At 31.3% G+C, this 14,784-nt stretch overlaps 1 protein-coding gene across 1 annotated transcript; it reads right to left on the reverse strand.

The window, feature by feature from the left end:
* Positions 1–5,061: 5,061 nt before the first annotated feature.
* On the reverse strand, positions 5,062–5,938 carry LOC132051253 (nuclear transcription factor Y subunit B-1-like). The gene has a single exon (XM_059442495.1). The coding sequence runs from the start codon at positions 5,752–5,754 to the stop codon at positions 5,221–5,223; it is 534 nt and encodes a 177-aa protein (XP_059298478.1). The 5' UTR covers positions 5,755–5,938; the 3' UTR covers positions 5,062–5,220.
* Positions 5,939–14,784: the final 8,846 nt, after the last annotated feature.

Below are 14,784 nucleotides of genomic sequence, written 5' to 3' on the forward strand. Positions count from 1 at the left end.
AAACATCATTTTACTCTTTTCACGCATACGTGGATAATTTTTGTCATCATACCTACTCATTGCACTTGAGTATCTCAAGAGTTCGTTCAGGTTATGCAAATGGCACTAAAAAGACCCTAATACTAATTCTAGCTACTGGTAATAATTTTAGTTTTCTATGTAATATTGTTACGAGGATCATCAGAATTTGGCTAGAAATCTCGACAATCACTATTATTTGTTGTTAAGGCAAGTCTTCTGACGACCTTACTAAAATTTTGCTCCCAATTTGGAAAAAAAGCCTGTTTTTCACACAATTTTTTCATAAGATCCATCTGCAATCAAACAGTAATTTTCTTTGAAAAATAACTCTTTTGCCCTTCAAACGGGCCAGTCTTTAATTTTTGTCCTTCAAAATCAAATTTATGAAGCGGGGCATAAGTTTCTTTAACGACACGGAACATAACTTGTGAAATATTATGATGCGAAAATGTAAACTTATGCCTCGCGAAAAAATTGTTTGTTGTGAGGGCCAAAAATTAAAGACAATCACAAATTAGGGGCAAAAGAGTCGATGACCCATTTTCTCTATATACTTTAGGCAATTTGCAGGATTGCCCTTCGCTGGGGGTGATCTTTAATTTTTGTCTCTCAAATCAGTGGTCTTTAATTTTTTCCCTTCGTTATAAGCCTCTTGGTTCCAGGTTCGAACTCCCGCTCAGTCAAAAATTAAAAGAAAAATTTGCAAGGCATAAGTTGGGATTTGCAGGGCATAAGTTGAGCTTCAAACTCTGCCTTAAGGCAAAAAATAATAATAATAATTTTGCTGGAATTTTGTAAAACTTTACGTTAAAGCCTAACTTTGAATAAAAGTTTGCCTTAGGGTCCAACTTCTGCCTTGCGAATCTCAACTTCTACCCTGTGAATCTCAACTTATGGCTTACAATTTATTTTATTTTTTTTGACTGAGCCTAAGTTCGAACCTAGGACCTCCAAGTGTTAAGCAAAGGGCAATATTAAACACCACCAATTTGAGGTACCAAAATTAAAGACCACCCCAAAAGAAGGACCATCCGCGCAAAAAAATGATATACTTTGTCTTATGGGCTTACTGATAAATATGAGAATAAAACATCAGCCTCTGAATAATGACGTAATCTTGTCTCCATGGAGAAAAAAAATTCCTTAAAGAGGCTATACTTTATATCGTGTTTGGTTGACGGTAAATTTAATCCAGGATAAATACAGTATAATTTTAATCCTGGATATCCACCTTATCCCATCCAACTTGAGATTATTTTATAAATTAGTCCAAAAATTATAATCCAGGACTATAATTTCGAAATAATTAAACCGCGAACCAAACGAGCCTTTTAAGGAAAAAAGCAACTAGTCAAGACATTTTCTTACACAGTACAATGCTATAAACCTTTTAATGTCTATAAATATAGTTGAAATTTTCCAATTCACTAATTGCCTCATCCCTTGTCATGCATCATAACCCAGATATTTTAAGATAAATTTAAGTTTTATGTACTGATTAATAGGGTAAAAATATTTATACAATCATGTAATTGTTATAGATTTGGTCAAACAAAAAATGCTTACAAGCTGTAAAATCATAAATAATTAGGGGTGATCAACTTGTGATTTTTGGTTGATTTTAACTTATAAGTACTTTATTTTAATATTCAACAAACGCGTAGATAAATCAAAAGGTATTTATAAGCTAGATATTTGACTAGCTTATAAGCTTATACCAACACATTATAAATCCTTATGAGAAAACCTAGTGAAAATGGTAAAGCTTTTATACGATTATTGCATATAACTTATCTACGTCCTTTTAAGCACCTATTTAGAAAGTCACCCAGGTAATTGGAAATGGGTATAATTGGGTGTAATTACACAGTTTGATATGTTTGTTTGACCGAGTAATTACTTGGTTAGGTGTGAATTGAGTGTAATTGAGAGGGTGTAATTGTACTCTCCAATCTCAAAGGGGGATTGAGAATTGGGTGTAATTACCCATTGTAATTATAAGGGTTACTTTTTAGTTTCTTTCTTTTTTGTTTTATTGTAACTTCTTTTCTTTTTTAATTTATTTTTATTTCTTTTTTATTTTTCCTTTTTAACTATTTTTATTTTTAAAATATATTTTTCTTTTTATATTATTTATCTTTCATTTCCTTTCTTCTCATTACCAACCTTTACTTCTTGTGATTCCATATAATTGCTCGTATGTTTTATTTTATTCATTTAGCATAACTGTGTTATTGTTCTAATTTTTGAAACTACACCTTTTAATATTAGAAAGAATGAGTCATTAACAAACTTGGCATATAACGAGTGATGTTATTAAAATAGAATTTCATTGTGAATGAGATTATAGACTTATATTTTCGCTTTCTTTTAAATTATATTTACTTAAGTTACGTTGGAACTTACTTATATAATGTTGCAATTTGACATAAGAGTATTATGTTAAACTTTTTCTTTTGGATTTTGAATTGAGGTCATATTTTCGATTTTAATTTTTTTGCTTTAGCACTATTGACTTGTTATTTCACATTGCATGTTGTTTATTTTTCACTTATAGTTGATAGATTTTTGTTGTCAAACATTTGAACAGGGTTATGACATTATATTTATAAATAATTTTCTTTTGTTAAACATCCAATCCATGATGTTCTCACAAAAAAGTCTGCTTTTAATTTTTTTAATTATATAAAATTTAAATATTATTAATTTGAAAAATATATATTGATTATTTTTTACAATATTAGTTGCAAATATATGATTATTAATTAATATATCTTCAAGAAAAAATGTGTTGTTAGATACCTAACTTGATATCATTTATAGGCACATATTTTTTAAATTTAATTTTTAATTTTTGATAATTAAGTTTTATTTTTAAATTAAACTAACTGCTTGTGTAATTGTCGCTTGTCACAACTAAACAACACACTTATAATTACACCGTAATTAATTACGTTGTAAACAACAAGAAAGTGTTGTAATTATAATACTGTGTAATTACTAGCCTGTATAATTACTACCCTAGTATTGCACCAATTCCAATTACCCTAAGATTCTTCTTATTGTACAAGAGTAGCATCAAAAGTGTTTCATTTGGATAAAATCTTGAGATCACAGATACATTGTATTTTCTTTCTTTGTCCCTTTCGGTAATAATCTACACGTCTCTTCTTTTGTACTATGTCTTTCCACCTATGAATCCATCCAAGATTGCAAATCCTCACTTGGAGGGAGTGAAAACAGTTCTTTTCAATTTAATATAGAGTACATAGGACCAGCAAGATGGAGACTTTAACAGTGACAAACTAAGCATTTTTAGAACAACTAAAATTTGTGGTCCTAGATTCTAGGGTTGCAAATTGAAACCTTTACATGCTTTATTAATACCTTTATTTTAAGATTTTATGACCTTTTATAGACTTATTAAAATATGAACAAAGGGAAGCCAGGATTATGAGTTCAAATCTGTATAATTAATTCATACTTGGTTAATTCTTGATTCACAATTAAATATTGAGAGATATTTAATGAATTTTCTATACAAAATTTAAGCAAATGAGTAATACTCTACCTCCGCTCCTGACTATGATCAAGTTACTTACATAAAAAAATAAATTATAAGTAATTGTTCATAATGAGTAGAACTAATTACCTCAAAGATAAGAGAAATAACCTGAATGCTACAACAAGTTAAATTATACTACCGTTTTATCAGCTCAGGATGATTCATAGAGGGGGACTAGTTTTTATATTTTATATTTTTAATTTGTTCCCTAGTTTTTGGTGGAGAGGGCTATTTGTTTTAATTTACTGATAATCCAAGTGAGTTGCATCATAATAAAGCCTTTTATGAGGCACAGAAATAAATGAATAGAGCAATTAGGAAATCCATTTGTACTTAAAGACACAAGTACAAGACGAGAGTAAGATGAAATTTGAAATAAGAATTGCAGGTTCAGGGCGACTGAGTTGGTTCAGGGAGTGGTTTCTCACATGGGAGACCTCGGATCAATTCCCCTTGCCAACAATCTTCTCAGTATGAATTCGTCGCACGGGACTTGCATAGTGTGGTTTACATCTCCTGTGTTAATTAAAAAAATAAAATAAAAATGGAATTCATCCCAACAAGGGTATTGAGTATCAATTGTTGATTTATCAAATGGGAGAAAATGAAAATTAAGGCCAAGAACTCATGCTTACCTCCACGATTCTACCTTGAAGAGCTAGGTTAATTATTTTTTATGAGGTGGTGTCCGGGCAGTTTGTGTGCACTTTGAACTATTCCATTCAGCACCCAACATGGGCGTCGGGTAACTTTGTTAACTGAAATTTAGGCAGATAAAAGAAATAATAATATTTTTTATCTCTGCTAAAATTTGAATCATGATTTCTTATAAATTTTATTCACTTTATTAATCGCTAGATCACACCTTTTAGTGCAGGTAAGGCTTAAAAGTTATTAGGCTCATCCTAATTCTCCCAGCTTGTGAAGAATGAGATGAAATGATCATAAAGAGAAAAAACACAAGAACCCAAAATCAAGAAACCATGACCAACTGGACGACTGTGACACAAAGATATATGAATCAGAAGAATTGTTCCAAAACCATACTTACATACTAGCACACAGAGACGGATCTAGGACAAAAACTTTAAGTTGTATCAAATCAATTGCTTTCAATTTTAACTACATAATATATACATATATAAGGATTTTTAAATTATTCTAAATCCATTGATTCTAAAATTTGAATTCTCCTCTCTTGTCACTCATATAGTATTTAGCAAAGATTGTCTTCATAATTGAAAAGATACAAGAAAAAGGAAGATGGAAATGCAAGTTTACTCATCAAAACACAAACTAGAACATGTCAGAGCTTTTATCTCATAACTTAAAAGTACACAAGGTCTCAAGTTCGAGCCTTAGGAATAGACAAAACTTCCGGTAGAGGAAGCGTTTCTCTAGCCATATGCAGCGAGAATCCAGATTAGTAGGACCAGTAGGAGAAGAAGCCTAAAAGATAGAAGGAAAACAAAGATGAAAACCAAGTTTCTCATGAAAATCCGTCCGGATAAACTCCTGGTAGAGAGTGGTTCCCCACTTAGTTTATTTCACATGGCGCAAATCCAAATTACTTCGACCAAGTAAGTTCTAGATACCAAATGGTTAAACAAAGAAAAAGGAAGAAGAAGAGAAACCTAAGGTATTGTAGGGACAAAATTGTTTTCGCCCTTATGATCCGTGATGGTGATTTTGAAAGGCATAGTTGGTGATGAAATTGTAGATCCCCTTTGTGTTAATTCATCTCTTTCCCTTTGATCTTCAAAATTATTCCCAAGTCCAACACCCTTATTTTGGTTAATTCTTTCACCTTCTAACTCTCTATGCTTGTGCAGATACCTCTTCAAAGGCTCAACATAATCATCAAACCCTAAACTTCCCAAAGCCCAGCAAATATCATCTCCATTCAAAGTTTTTCTCTTCTCGTTGTGACACTTATCAGAAGCTTCTCCAGTCACAAAGCTAATGAACTCAGAAACACATTCTTGCATAGTCTCTTTGGCCTCTTTTGAAATCTTTGCATTTGGTGGAAGAATTTGCTTCATAATTCTCCCAACATTAGCTATTGGCAACAACCTTTCTTGCTCCTTAATCACTCCATCTTCACTAATTGAATTGTAATTAGAGCTTTCTCTATCATATTTAGACCCTATGTTGATATTATCAACCATTTTTTCTCTCTTTCTTTCTATAAGGGGAAACCTATAACTTGATCTCTCAAACACAACTAGACACGTTGCACCATGTTGTATAGGTCTGTATCTGTTTCTTTATAAGCACATATCTGCCTTTTATTATGTTTAAACAAACCGTTTAACTTTTATATAATCACAATGCAAGAATGTATGACGTTGTCATGTCAACAAAAAGATAAATACGAGCAATTATGTGCCTAAAAATTAAGATAAGTACATGTTATAACATGTCAATGCGCACTAATGACGTATCTTTAATACTGTCAGTATATATAAGTTAATTCCTTAAATATTAATCATATCAGAATCGTGCAAAAGTTTAAAACCTGTGATGCATATCAAAGTCGTACAAAAGTTAAAATTTTATAATATCAAGCGAAATATAAAATTTAAGTAGCATCTATACGAAACATAATGGCAGGCAGATTCTCGCTGACGGTACTAAGTTGAGTAATATTTCTCACATGAGTATGTTTTCCAAGGATGCTAAAGATGGTTAGCTTGACTTTATAATATTGTTTTCGTCAATTAGTGACAAATGGTCCCCTCCTCTTTCTCTCCTAATTACTTGCTAATTAATCTTTAAGTTGAAACACTATAGTTGATAACCTACTTCTAAGTAGGTTTTGACAGGAAATTGTCACTTTGGCCTCCAAGAAACAAGGGAGACAATAAATTTTAATATAATATATATAGGTTTAGGTGGCATCCATGTGTCTGAATGTGGCAGGCAAAGTTTTTTAAATTAATGAAAAATGGGACACTAATTATTGGTGCTGATTTATTAACTTAATTACATGTTTAAGGACTAATTGTAACTGTTCCTTCTACTTGCTCTTTCCAAAACTTCAATATATTTCTCGATTAGTAATAAGTCCAAATTCCTTTTCTTTTTCGTCCTTTCCATTCTTGACTTATTCTATTTGCATTAGTATCATCATCGACTGAAGAATTCTCAAATTCTTATTATTTTTCAGTGGATGGCTTATAATTTTTCTTTAAAAACATGAAATCTTCGCGTATGAATGCCTTGAGCCTCTCTGCAATTAATTTTTCAAACAATTCTTACTAGTTGTGCACATTATATTTTACCCGTATCTCACCACAAATCGAAATATTTTCAAATTTGACAGTTGCATTATGCTATCGCGTCAACACAAATTTTTATTCTAATGGCACTTTAGTTACGGGTAGTGACTTGAAAGAAATACAAACGATGACAAAGTATAGGGCAAGAAATTAAATTCATGTTAGCCACTTCTTTCTTTCACACTAGTGAATTTGTCTGCGATTCGCACGGTTATAAAACATTTTACTTATTTTATGAAATGATCTTTTTCTAATTCTCGAATCTTAAGTATCCAGAAGATTGATTCTTATAAAAATTATAAGTATTTTTGATCTTTTTTTTTTTTTTTAATTTGAGAAAATAGTCTTTTACTTCTCCACCCAGTGTTCGGAACTCACATTAGGGTTCGACTAAATCCGAATTCGCTCCGGAAGTCTTTGAGAAGATAGTCTAAGCACGTAAGTTCATAAAAATTTCATGTCAAAGATATTTCGCAAAACTTAAAATTTCAAAAACTATAGCAAAAAGTCAAATCAAAGTATGACTTAGGGGTCGTTTGCTAGAGGGGTTAGTGGGTAATGTCAGTATAACATCTGGAATTAGATCTATCTTGTGTTTGAATTGGTTGAAGGTGCCAACTAAAATCACGATAAATTTTAATTTTACTACAATCATGACATTATTTATCCCATATAAAACTGGGTAGATAATCCTATGATTAAAAATTTAGGATAACCTTGGTCCTTGTATTGAACAAAACGATCCAAGCAGATGAAATTTAAAGATGAAAAGAAGCCATCACCACAAAACAAAAATGAAAGCCTGAAAAAAAAGTGTCAAAACCATTTTATATCGAAAAAAAGTTTTACACTAATCAAATTATAATGAAAAACTAAACACACGTTCTCATAAATTTTTTTTTTTTTTTTTTTTGTCTTCTATGGATACTTCTTTCCCGGGACGTACGACATTGCGATGTCATTCATGCTAATGTTAGCATGGATTTTCAAGATTCCCTACCTAACTTGGAGATTCTAAAAACTAAAAAAAGTATGAAAAAATAACAACCTAAACAACGTATGCAAATCAGTAATAGAGAGTGTAACCAGATAAAATAAATAACCACAATATATCAAACAAATAAAGGAGTTGCTGAAGAACATTTCTGATCATTGAACTTGCCAATGAGACCTCCTTGTGGTGTGGGTAAAATATAACTATTCATACATATATATATATATATATATATATATATATATATATATATATATATATATATATATATAATCTAAGATGTGGATTTATTTGTACTGAAACTTTAGGTGGGGATATTAAATAGGGAAAGGAAATTAAATATGAAAGTTATAACTGAAATTTTATGTAAATATTGACAGAGAATTGAGGAAGACATGGCTAGAAACCTAGATATCGCACCTCAGTGATTTAATACATATTAATACACATTGATTAGAGGGGAAGAGGAAAGAACCAACCGTTGCTCTTCTTTTGTAAAGAGAGGGGGAAATCTTTGATATAAAACTTGGGTATTGCATTTCAATAGTTTAATACACACTAACACAAATTAATTAGAGAGTAAGGGAAAACGTATGAATATAGATCGTGGGCTGATTCAGCCTAATGCAAAGATTATTTGGGCATGAGTGCTCCATTTATTGTATCAATCATTTTTTAATTCATAGGTTAATTATTAGTAGACCAAAAATTGCAATAAAAATTGTCAGAAAAAGGAGAAAAAAAGATTAATGCAAATGGTGACCGTAGAGAGGTGCCACATCATCTTGTCTACGCATAGCTTAATATTATATATAGATTGTCAGAAGAAATTCTGTGAATTCGTTCAAAGTAGTATTTGTTTTGTACACATAATTCTATATATGCATGAGAAACATTAGGAACATTGCAAAAGCAAGTAGCAAATCTTCTTGATTGACCTTGTAAAGCACATAACAGAACTTAGGTAGATAAACTCAATCGGGCAATTTGCAGGATTTTCCTTCGTTGGGGGTGGTCTTTAATTTATGCTCCTCAAATCAGTGGTCTTTAATTTTTGTCCTTCGGTAAAAGCCCCTCGGTTTCGAATTTCCTTCAAACCCCCATTTAGTCAAAAAAATTTAAAAAATTAGTAAGGCATAAGTTGGGATTCGCAGGGCATAGGCATAAGTTGGGTTTCAAACTCCGCCTTAAGGCAAAAAAAAAAAAAAAACGGGAATTTCGCAAACATCTGCCTTAAGGCAAACCTTTGGTTGGGTAAAAGTTTGCCTTAAGGCATAAGTTGGGGTCCCAACTTATGCACCCCAACTTCTGCCCTACGAATCCCAATTTATGCCTTGCGATTTTTATTTTTTTTCTTTTAACTGAGCCCGGGTTCGACCCAAGATTTCTAGGTGTTAAGAGAAGGAAAAATATTGAAGACCACCAATTTGAGGGACAAAAATTAAAAACTACCCGAAAAGAAGGACAATCCACGCAAAAAAAATGAACTGAATCGTGCTAATTACCAAACAATAGATCATTTTGTCGGAACTTCAGGTAGAAATGTTAGAATTTCAGTCATATGAAACTTTAGATACAGCATATCTCATGTTTATCAAAAAATTTACAGGTTAAATAATTTTAAAAATCTGGATGCAAATAGAGTGTCCAAATAAATTTTTGACAAAATGAAAACACTCTGTTTTGAAAATAAATTATGTGGCTGGATAATGGGACTTCATGGGTTAGGGCCTGGCCCCTTAACCTTGCTAAAATGGCCCACTATTGACCTAGGCCCATATATAAATGGGTATGGGACTGGACACCTACATATAAAACTTTGGCCCATCAACAAATTGACATGCCTTATAAGACCAATATCCCTCCACCAATTTCCTCAACTTCTATTTTACCAAAGTGAAAACTGTACAAAGAAATTAGGCTTAATACATAGCCAACTGTTTAAACTTGACAAGTTATTTCATTTAGCCACTCAAACTAAGCCATGTTTCAATTTGGACACCTCAACTGCTAATAAAGTGATTCAATTAAATATTTTAGGTTCAAATTTTGGAAAAAACATTACGCGTGTTTTCATTCTATTAGGTAGTTAAGTTAACGACATAAAATATGTCATCTCCTTGAAATGTCTGGGGTTTACGTCTGGGGTTTATGTCTTATTGAGGCGAATGCGTATAACTAAAGGAGATGACATATTTTATGTGGTTATATTAATTTAACTACCTAATAGACGAATGAGAATAGAACCAAAAAAATTCAAAATACGAACCAAAAGTTCTAATTGGAACACTGTGATATGATCCGGCTTGTGAAAGACACGGATTCAACAACAAATACGCAGAAACTAAAGATAGATTAGAAATCAAATATGAGAAGTGAAGAAATTGGGATGAGAAATAGAAAGATAGAGTAAGATCCAATTAGTAAAGAAATTATAGGCAAACTTAGGTATACGAAACCTAAACCCTGATAATCGATTCCTACTAATGAATCTATACTATTTGATAATCAACCAAGAGTAATCCAAATGAATCCACAGATGAACAACTCAATTGAAAATTAATAGAAAAGGGTTTCATAGCCAACGATGGAATCCATGTGATTAACTATCACTAATCACTAGATTAGCACTACACTAAACTACCAAACAAACTATCACTCAATTTAGAGTATTCATCTCAATTCAACATAATCTAAGTAATTCATCTTAATTCAACATAATCTAAGTAAATGAAATGGCTAAGTCTTATATTTATCTCTTGAAATTTAAAAGAAGACTAAACTAACTTATTACAAAAAATACGCTTTAATGAAGTAAGGGCGCTGTTTGTCTTCTTGGATGATGGCTTATTTTCGAAAATTAATCCTTTTGCATAAATAGCCACCTTCCGGCCTTTAACCACCCAAGCTTGCAATTGTAGCTACTTTGGTCTCTCGACTTCTTCCTCCATGCTATCTTCCATAGCTTGAAGGTCCTCCAATAACTCTCTTTAAGTGCTTTCATAGCTTCATTCTCCCCGAACATAGCTTCTAAAGCTTGAAAGTCCTTGTCTCCGCTTCTAGTACAAGTCCTTGGATAAAATTGAGCACTTGAGCCATTCCGGATCGTATCACACTGTCTTAGGAGTTGAGGTGTTCAATTAGAACTAAGCTTTGTTCGAGTGTATAAATGAAATATCCTAACAAGTTTAAGGGGTTGTTTATGTATCAAGCCAAGAAACTATCTAAGGCCAATCAATGACCTTAGATTCAACATTAAAAAAGATTATGAACTTTAGCTTTTACCATGACAAGTAACATCTTATAACAAATTAAAAGATACTTATAAATGTAAACGTTTTGTAAATTACCATTATATGTAACTTAAGTTTATTTAAATATTTTAATAGTATATTTGGCTTAACCTCCTTAACAATACTCACATCTTTCGTATGGAGCAGAAAAAAAAGCCTTGACCGCGAAGGCAACAGCTAAATGAAAACATATTCAAAATGATGACTCATAGTTATTATTGTTTATATGATATTTTTTTTTGCAATATTCTAAAACTTATATATATTAATTAGTACCGTATATTAAACTTCACTTAAACACCTTAATTAGATTTTAGTGGTTAGGAACCAGAACCTTCTTTAAACTCTAATGTTAAAGAACCTTGTCGAAACTCTTAATGTTAAACGGGTTACTCATTTTTCAATTTTTTTTTTCAGTTACTCATATTTCAATTCGATGAAGTTAGGGTGTGTTGGTTTTTCATGTTAGGTTGGTTAAAGTGTTTTGAAAAATATTTTTTTTAGGAAAATAAGTTACTTAAAAATGAAGAATATAACTTTCCTAATAGAAGTAGGGAAACCAAGTTAGTAGGGAAACCAAGTTCTATAATTGACATTCTAAGTTGTTATCTTCTATCCACCCGGCACCCACTCAATGCCTTCAACCACCGCTCCTGGACTACAGAGGCGGATTCAGAATTTAAATTTTAGGGGTTCAATTTTAAGATTTTTAAACTGCACCCATTATATTTTTAAAGTTATGGTTTCATATCTACTATTTATTACAATTTTAATAATTTTTTTGAACCCCCCACTTTCTATGTTAGATACGCCCTTTCTATGCTAGATATCCCACCCACCGTCACCCTGGGGCGTCTCTACCATAAGGCCACTAAGGCACACCTTAGGGGTCATTCGCACGATTGCCCTTCGAAGGCCTTTGGCCTTTAATTTTTGGCCCTCAAATTGGTGGTCTTTAATTTTTTTTTTTTCCCTTCACCTAATACCCCAAGGTCCTGGGTTCAAATCCCGGCTCAATTAAAAAAAAAATTCGCAAGGCAGAGTTTCATAGCAAAATTAGGCTTATTCGGGCAAAAGTTAGGCCTTAAGGTAGAGTTTTGCAAAACTTCAATTGAATTAAAAAAAAAAAATTGTCTTAATGCAAACAAGTATAATTTTGCCTTCAGGTATAGAGTTTTGCCATGCCTGAAGGAAAAAATCTCCCTTAAGGCAGAGTCAAATCAAGGAGAGTTTCAACCTGTGCCTTAAGCCAAAACTCTGTCTGAAGGTAGCAAAACTCTGCCTGATCAGGGAGAGTTTGATGCAAAACTCTGTCTTGCGAATCCAAACTCCACCTTATAATTTTTTTTAAATTTTTTATTAAGCGGGGGTTCGAACCTCGAATCAAGGAGTTTTTAGTGAAGGACAAAAATTAAAGACCCCCAATTTGAGGGGCAAAAATTAAAGACCAGTGTCTTTGAAGAGCATTCCACACAAATAAAATGACGCCTTAGGCCCCATAATTATGAGGGCCCACCTTTAGTTATTAATATAAAAAACATATATTTATTATGTGTTAGTTTTTTTTTTTTTTTTTTAATTTTGAGTATTTAAAAAAAAAAATCAAGCTGTTGTCATAGAAAAGAAATGACAACTTTACTTTTTTACCATAAGATGATTACACTAACTTGTGGAGCCCCATTTTTTACTACTATTAATATATATTTGTTAATTTTTCATTTCTTTGAGTAATTTTAAAGAACAAATTCAAGTTTATTGGCATAAAAATAGATCATAAGAAAATTAAACAATTTTGCTTCCCAAAGATTGAAAAAATAGGTTTCACACAAAGATAAGTATAACTTTTATTTTAGGTGAGTCCCAATATTAGAGTTTGGTCTTAGACCACAAATATAGTTGAGACACCCCTGCCGCCACCCCAAACTTCACTTTCTTCTCCATCCCACCACCATAATGTTTTGCTATTTTATGTATAAATACTTTTTGAGATAATACTTTCTTGTTTACTTATCATCTAACATTAAAAATAAGTAAGAAACGTCATAGTTTTCCAAAAAAACATTTTGAATGGAAAAATATTCTCCCATCATACAAACTCACCCATAATATGCAGAGTCAAAGTTTGAGGCAAAGTGGAGCACATGACTTCCTCCGATTATGGGATTGCAACGTGCAAAAGGGTGAAGAAATAAGAAAATATCTATAACGTATAACGACTTTTATCCACCAAAGTGGTCACTAGATGAAGAGAATTATTACCACAATATTATTATTTTTTCTTTGGGGTTTTAATCGTTCAATATTTGAAATTCAATTAAAACTTAACTAATTTGGTTTACGCTAAGTCGGACCATTAATGGATCATTTGGTGCAAGTTATATGCTTTTGCTGACCGATGTTTGGTTCACTAGATTAAAAATAAGATTTACGAGATATATTACAAAATATGTACTTATTTGATTTCTTTATTTGTCTTTGTTGACATGTAAGTAGATTCTTTGTTTGGATGTACATTTATTTATAATTTTTAACCTTAGCTTTTATCTTTTTTTTCCTTCTAAAACTTCTCAAGTTATCATCTTTTCAAGTAAGTATTGATATAAGAAAAGAGTTTGAGCAAAGATATAGTTGTGCCAATTAGTTATTTTATCTACTAAGGATAATGTTTAGTGATCCCAACATTATTATCACACGATATATTTATTGTATTCCATTGTACATACACATACTATATAAAAATAATATTATAATCATTTCTTTATTTATAATATTATCACACATTATGGTTGATTTAATATATTAAAAGAAGAGTTATCCCGGTATATTTCAAAAATGTGAACCATTTTGTATTTCCGTGTATTTTTTATCAAAAAATGAGATAGATAATTTCATCATTTTAGTATAAATAGTGAAATAAAATAATTCTTTAGTTTAATTAGTAATTTTATAATCTTGCATTTATTTTAATTTTTAAATTTATCCTTATCCCACTGATCATCTTTGTCTGTTACGATCCTAGTGTGCCATTTTAAGATAGTGATAAATAATCCTTCTTCATTTGTTTATTTTTTTTCACACAATGCGATATATTGGCCTTTATATGAGATAGATAATTTCATCATTTTAGTATAAATCGTGAAATAAAATAATTCTTTAGTTTAATTAGTAATATAATCTTGCATTTTATCTTGAAATTTATCCTTATCCCACTAATCAAATGATCCCATAAATAGTATAAATAATCCTTCTTCTTTTTTTCAACCGAATTTCTTCTCAGCCTACTAAATTCCTACGTATAAATAATCCTTGAATTGCCTATATCAGAATTAAAAAAATTAACAAAATCTAAAGGACTCCCGTGAAAACATCCTTTTTTATTAAAAAAAAACTCAAATTCGAGACTTGTTTTTAAAAAAGTGAAGGAATTGGTAACTCCAAAATCTTTTTCTGCTGCCCATCTGCTTAAAGACGAACAAATAAAAAATGGATTCTTAAAGAAAACCCACAAGAAAATTCAGATCGAACAATAAAGTTATTTTACAAAAAATAAAATAAGGATAAACCTTCGTCCTTTCGGCTATATTATTTTATGCTATTTCCCCTTCTTTTAGTTGGCCAACCAAACTTTAA

Source organism: Lycium ferocissimum, chromosome 3, assembly GCF_029784015.1.
Source record: "Lycium ferocissimum isolate CSIRO_LF1 chromosome 3, AGI_CSIRO_Lferr_CH_V1, whole genome shotgun sequence".
Classification (NCBI taxonomy): Eukaryota; Viridiplantae; Streptophyta; class Magnoliopsida; order Solanales; family Solanaceae; genus Lycium; species Lycium ferocissimum.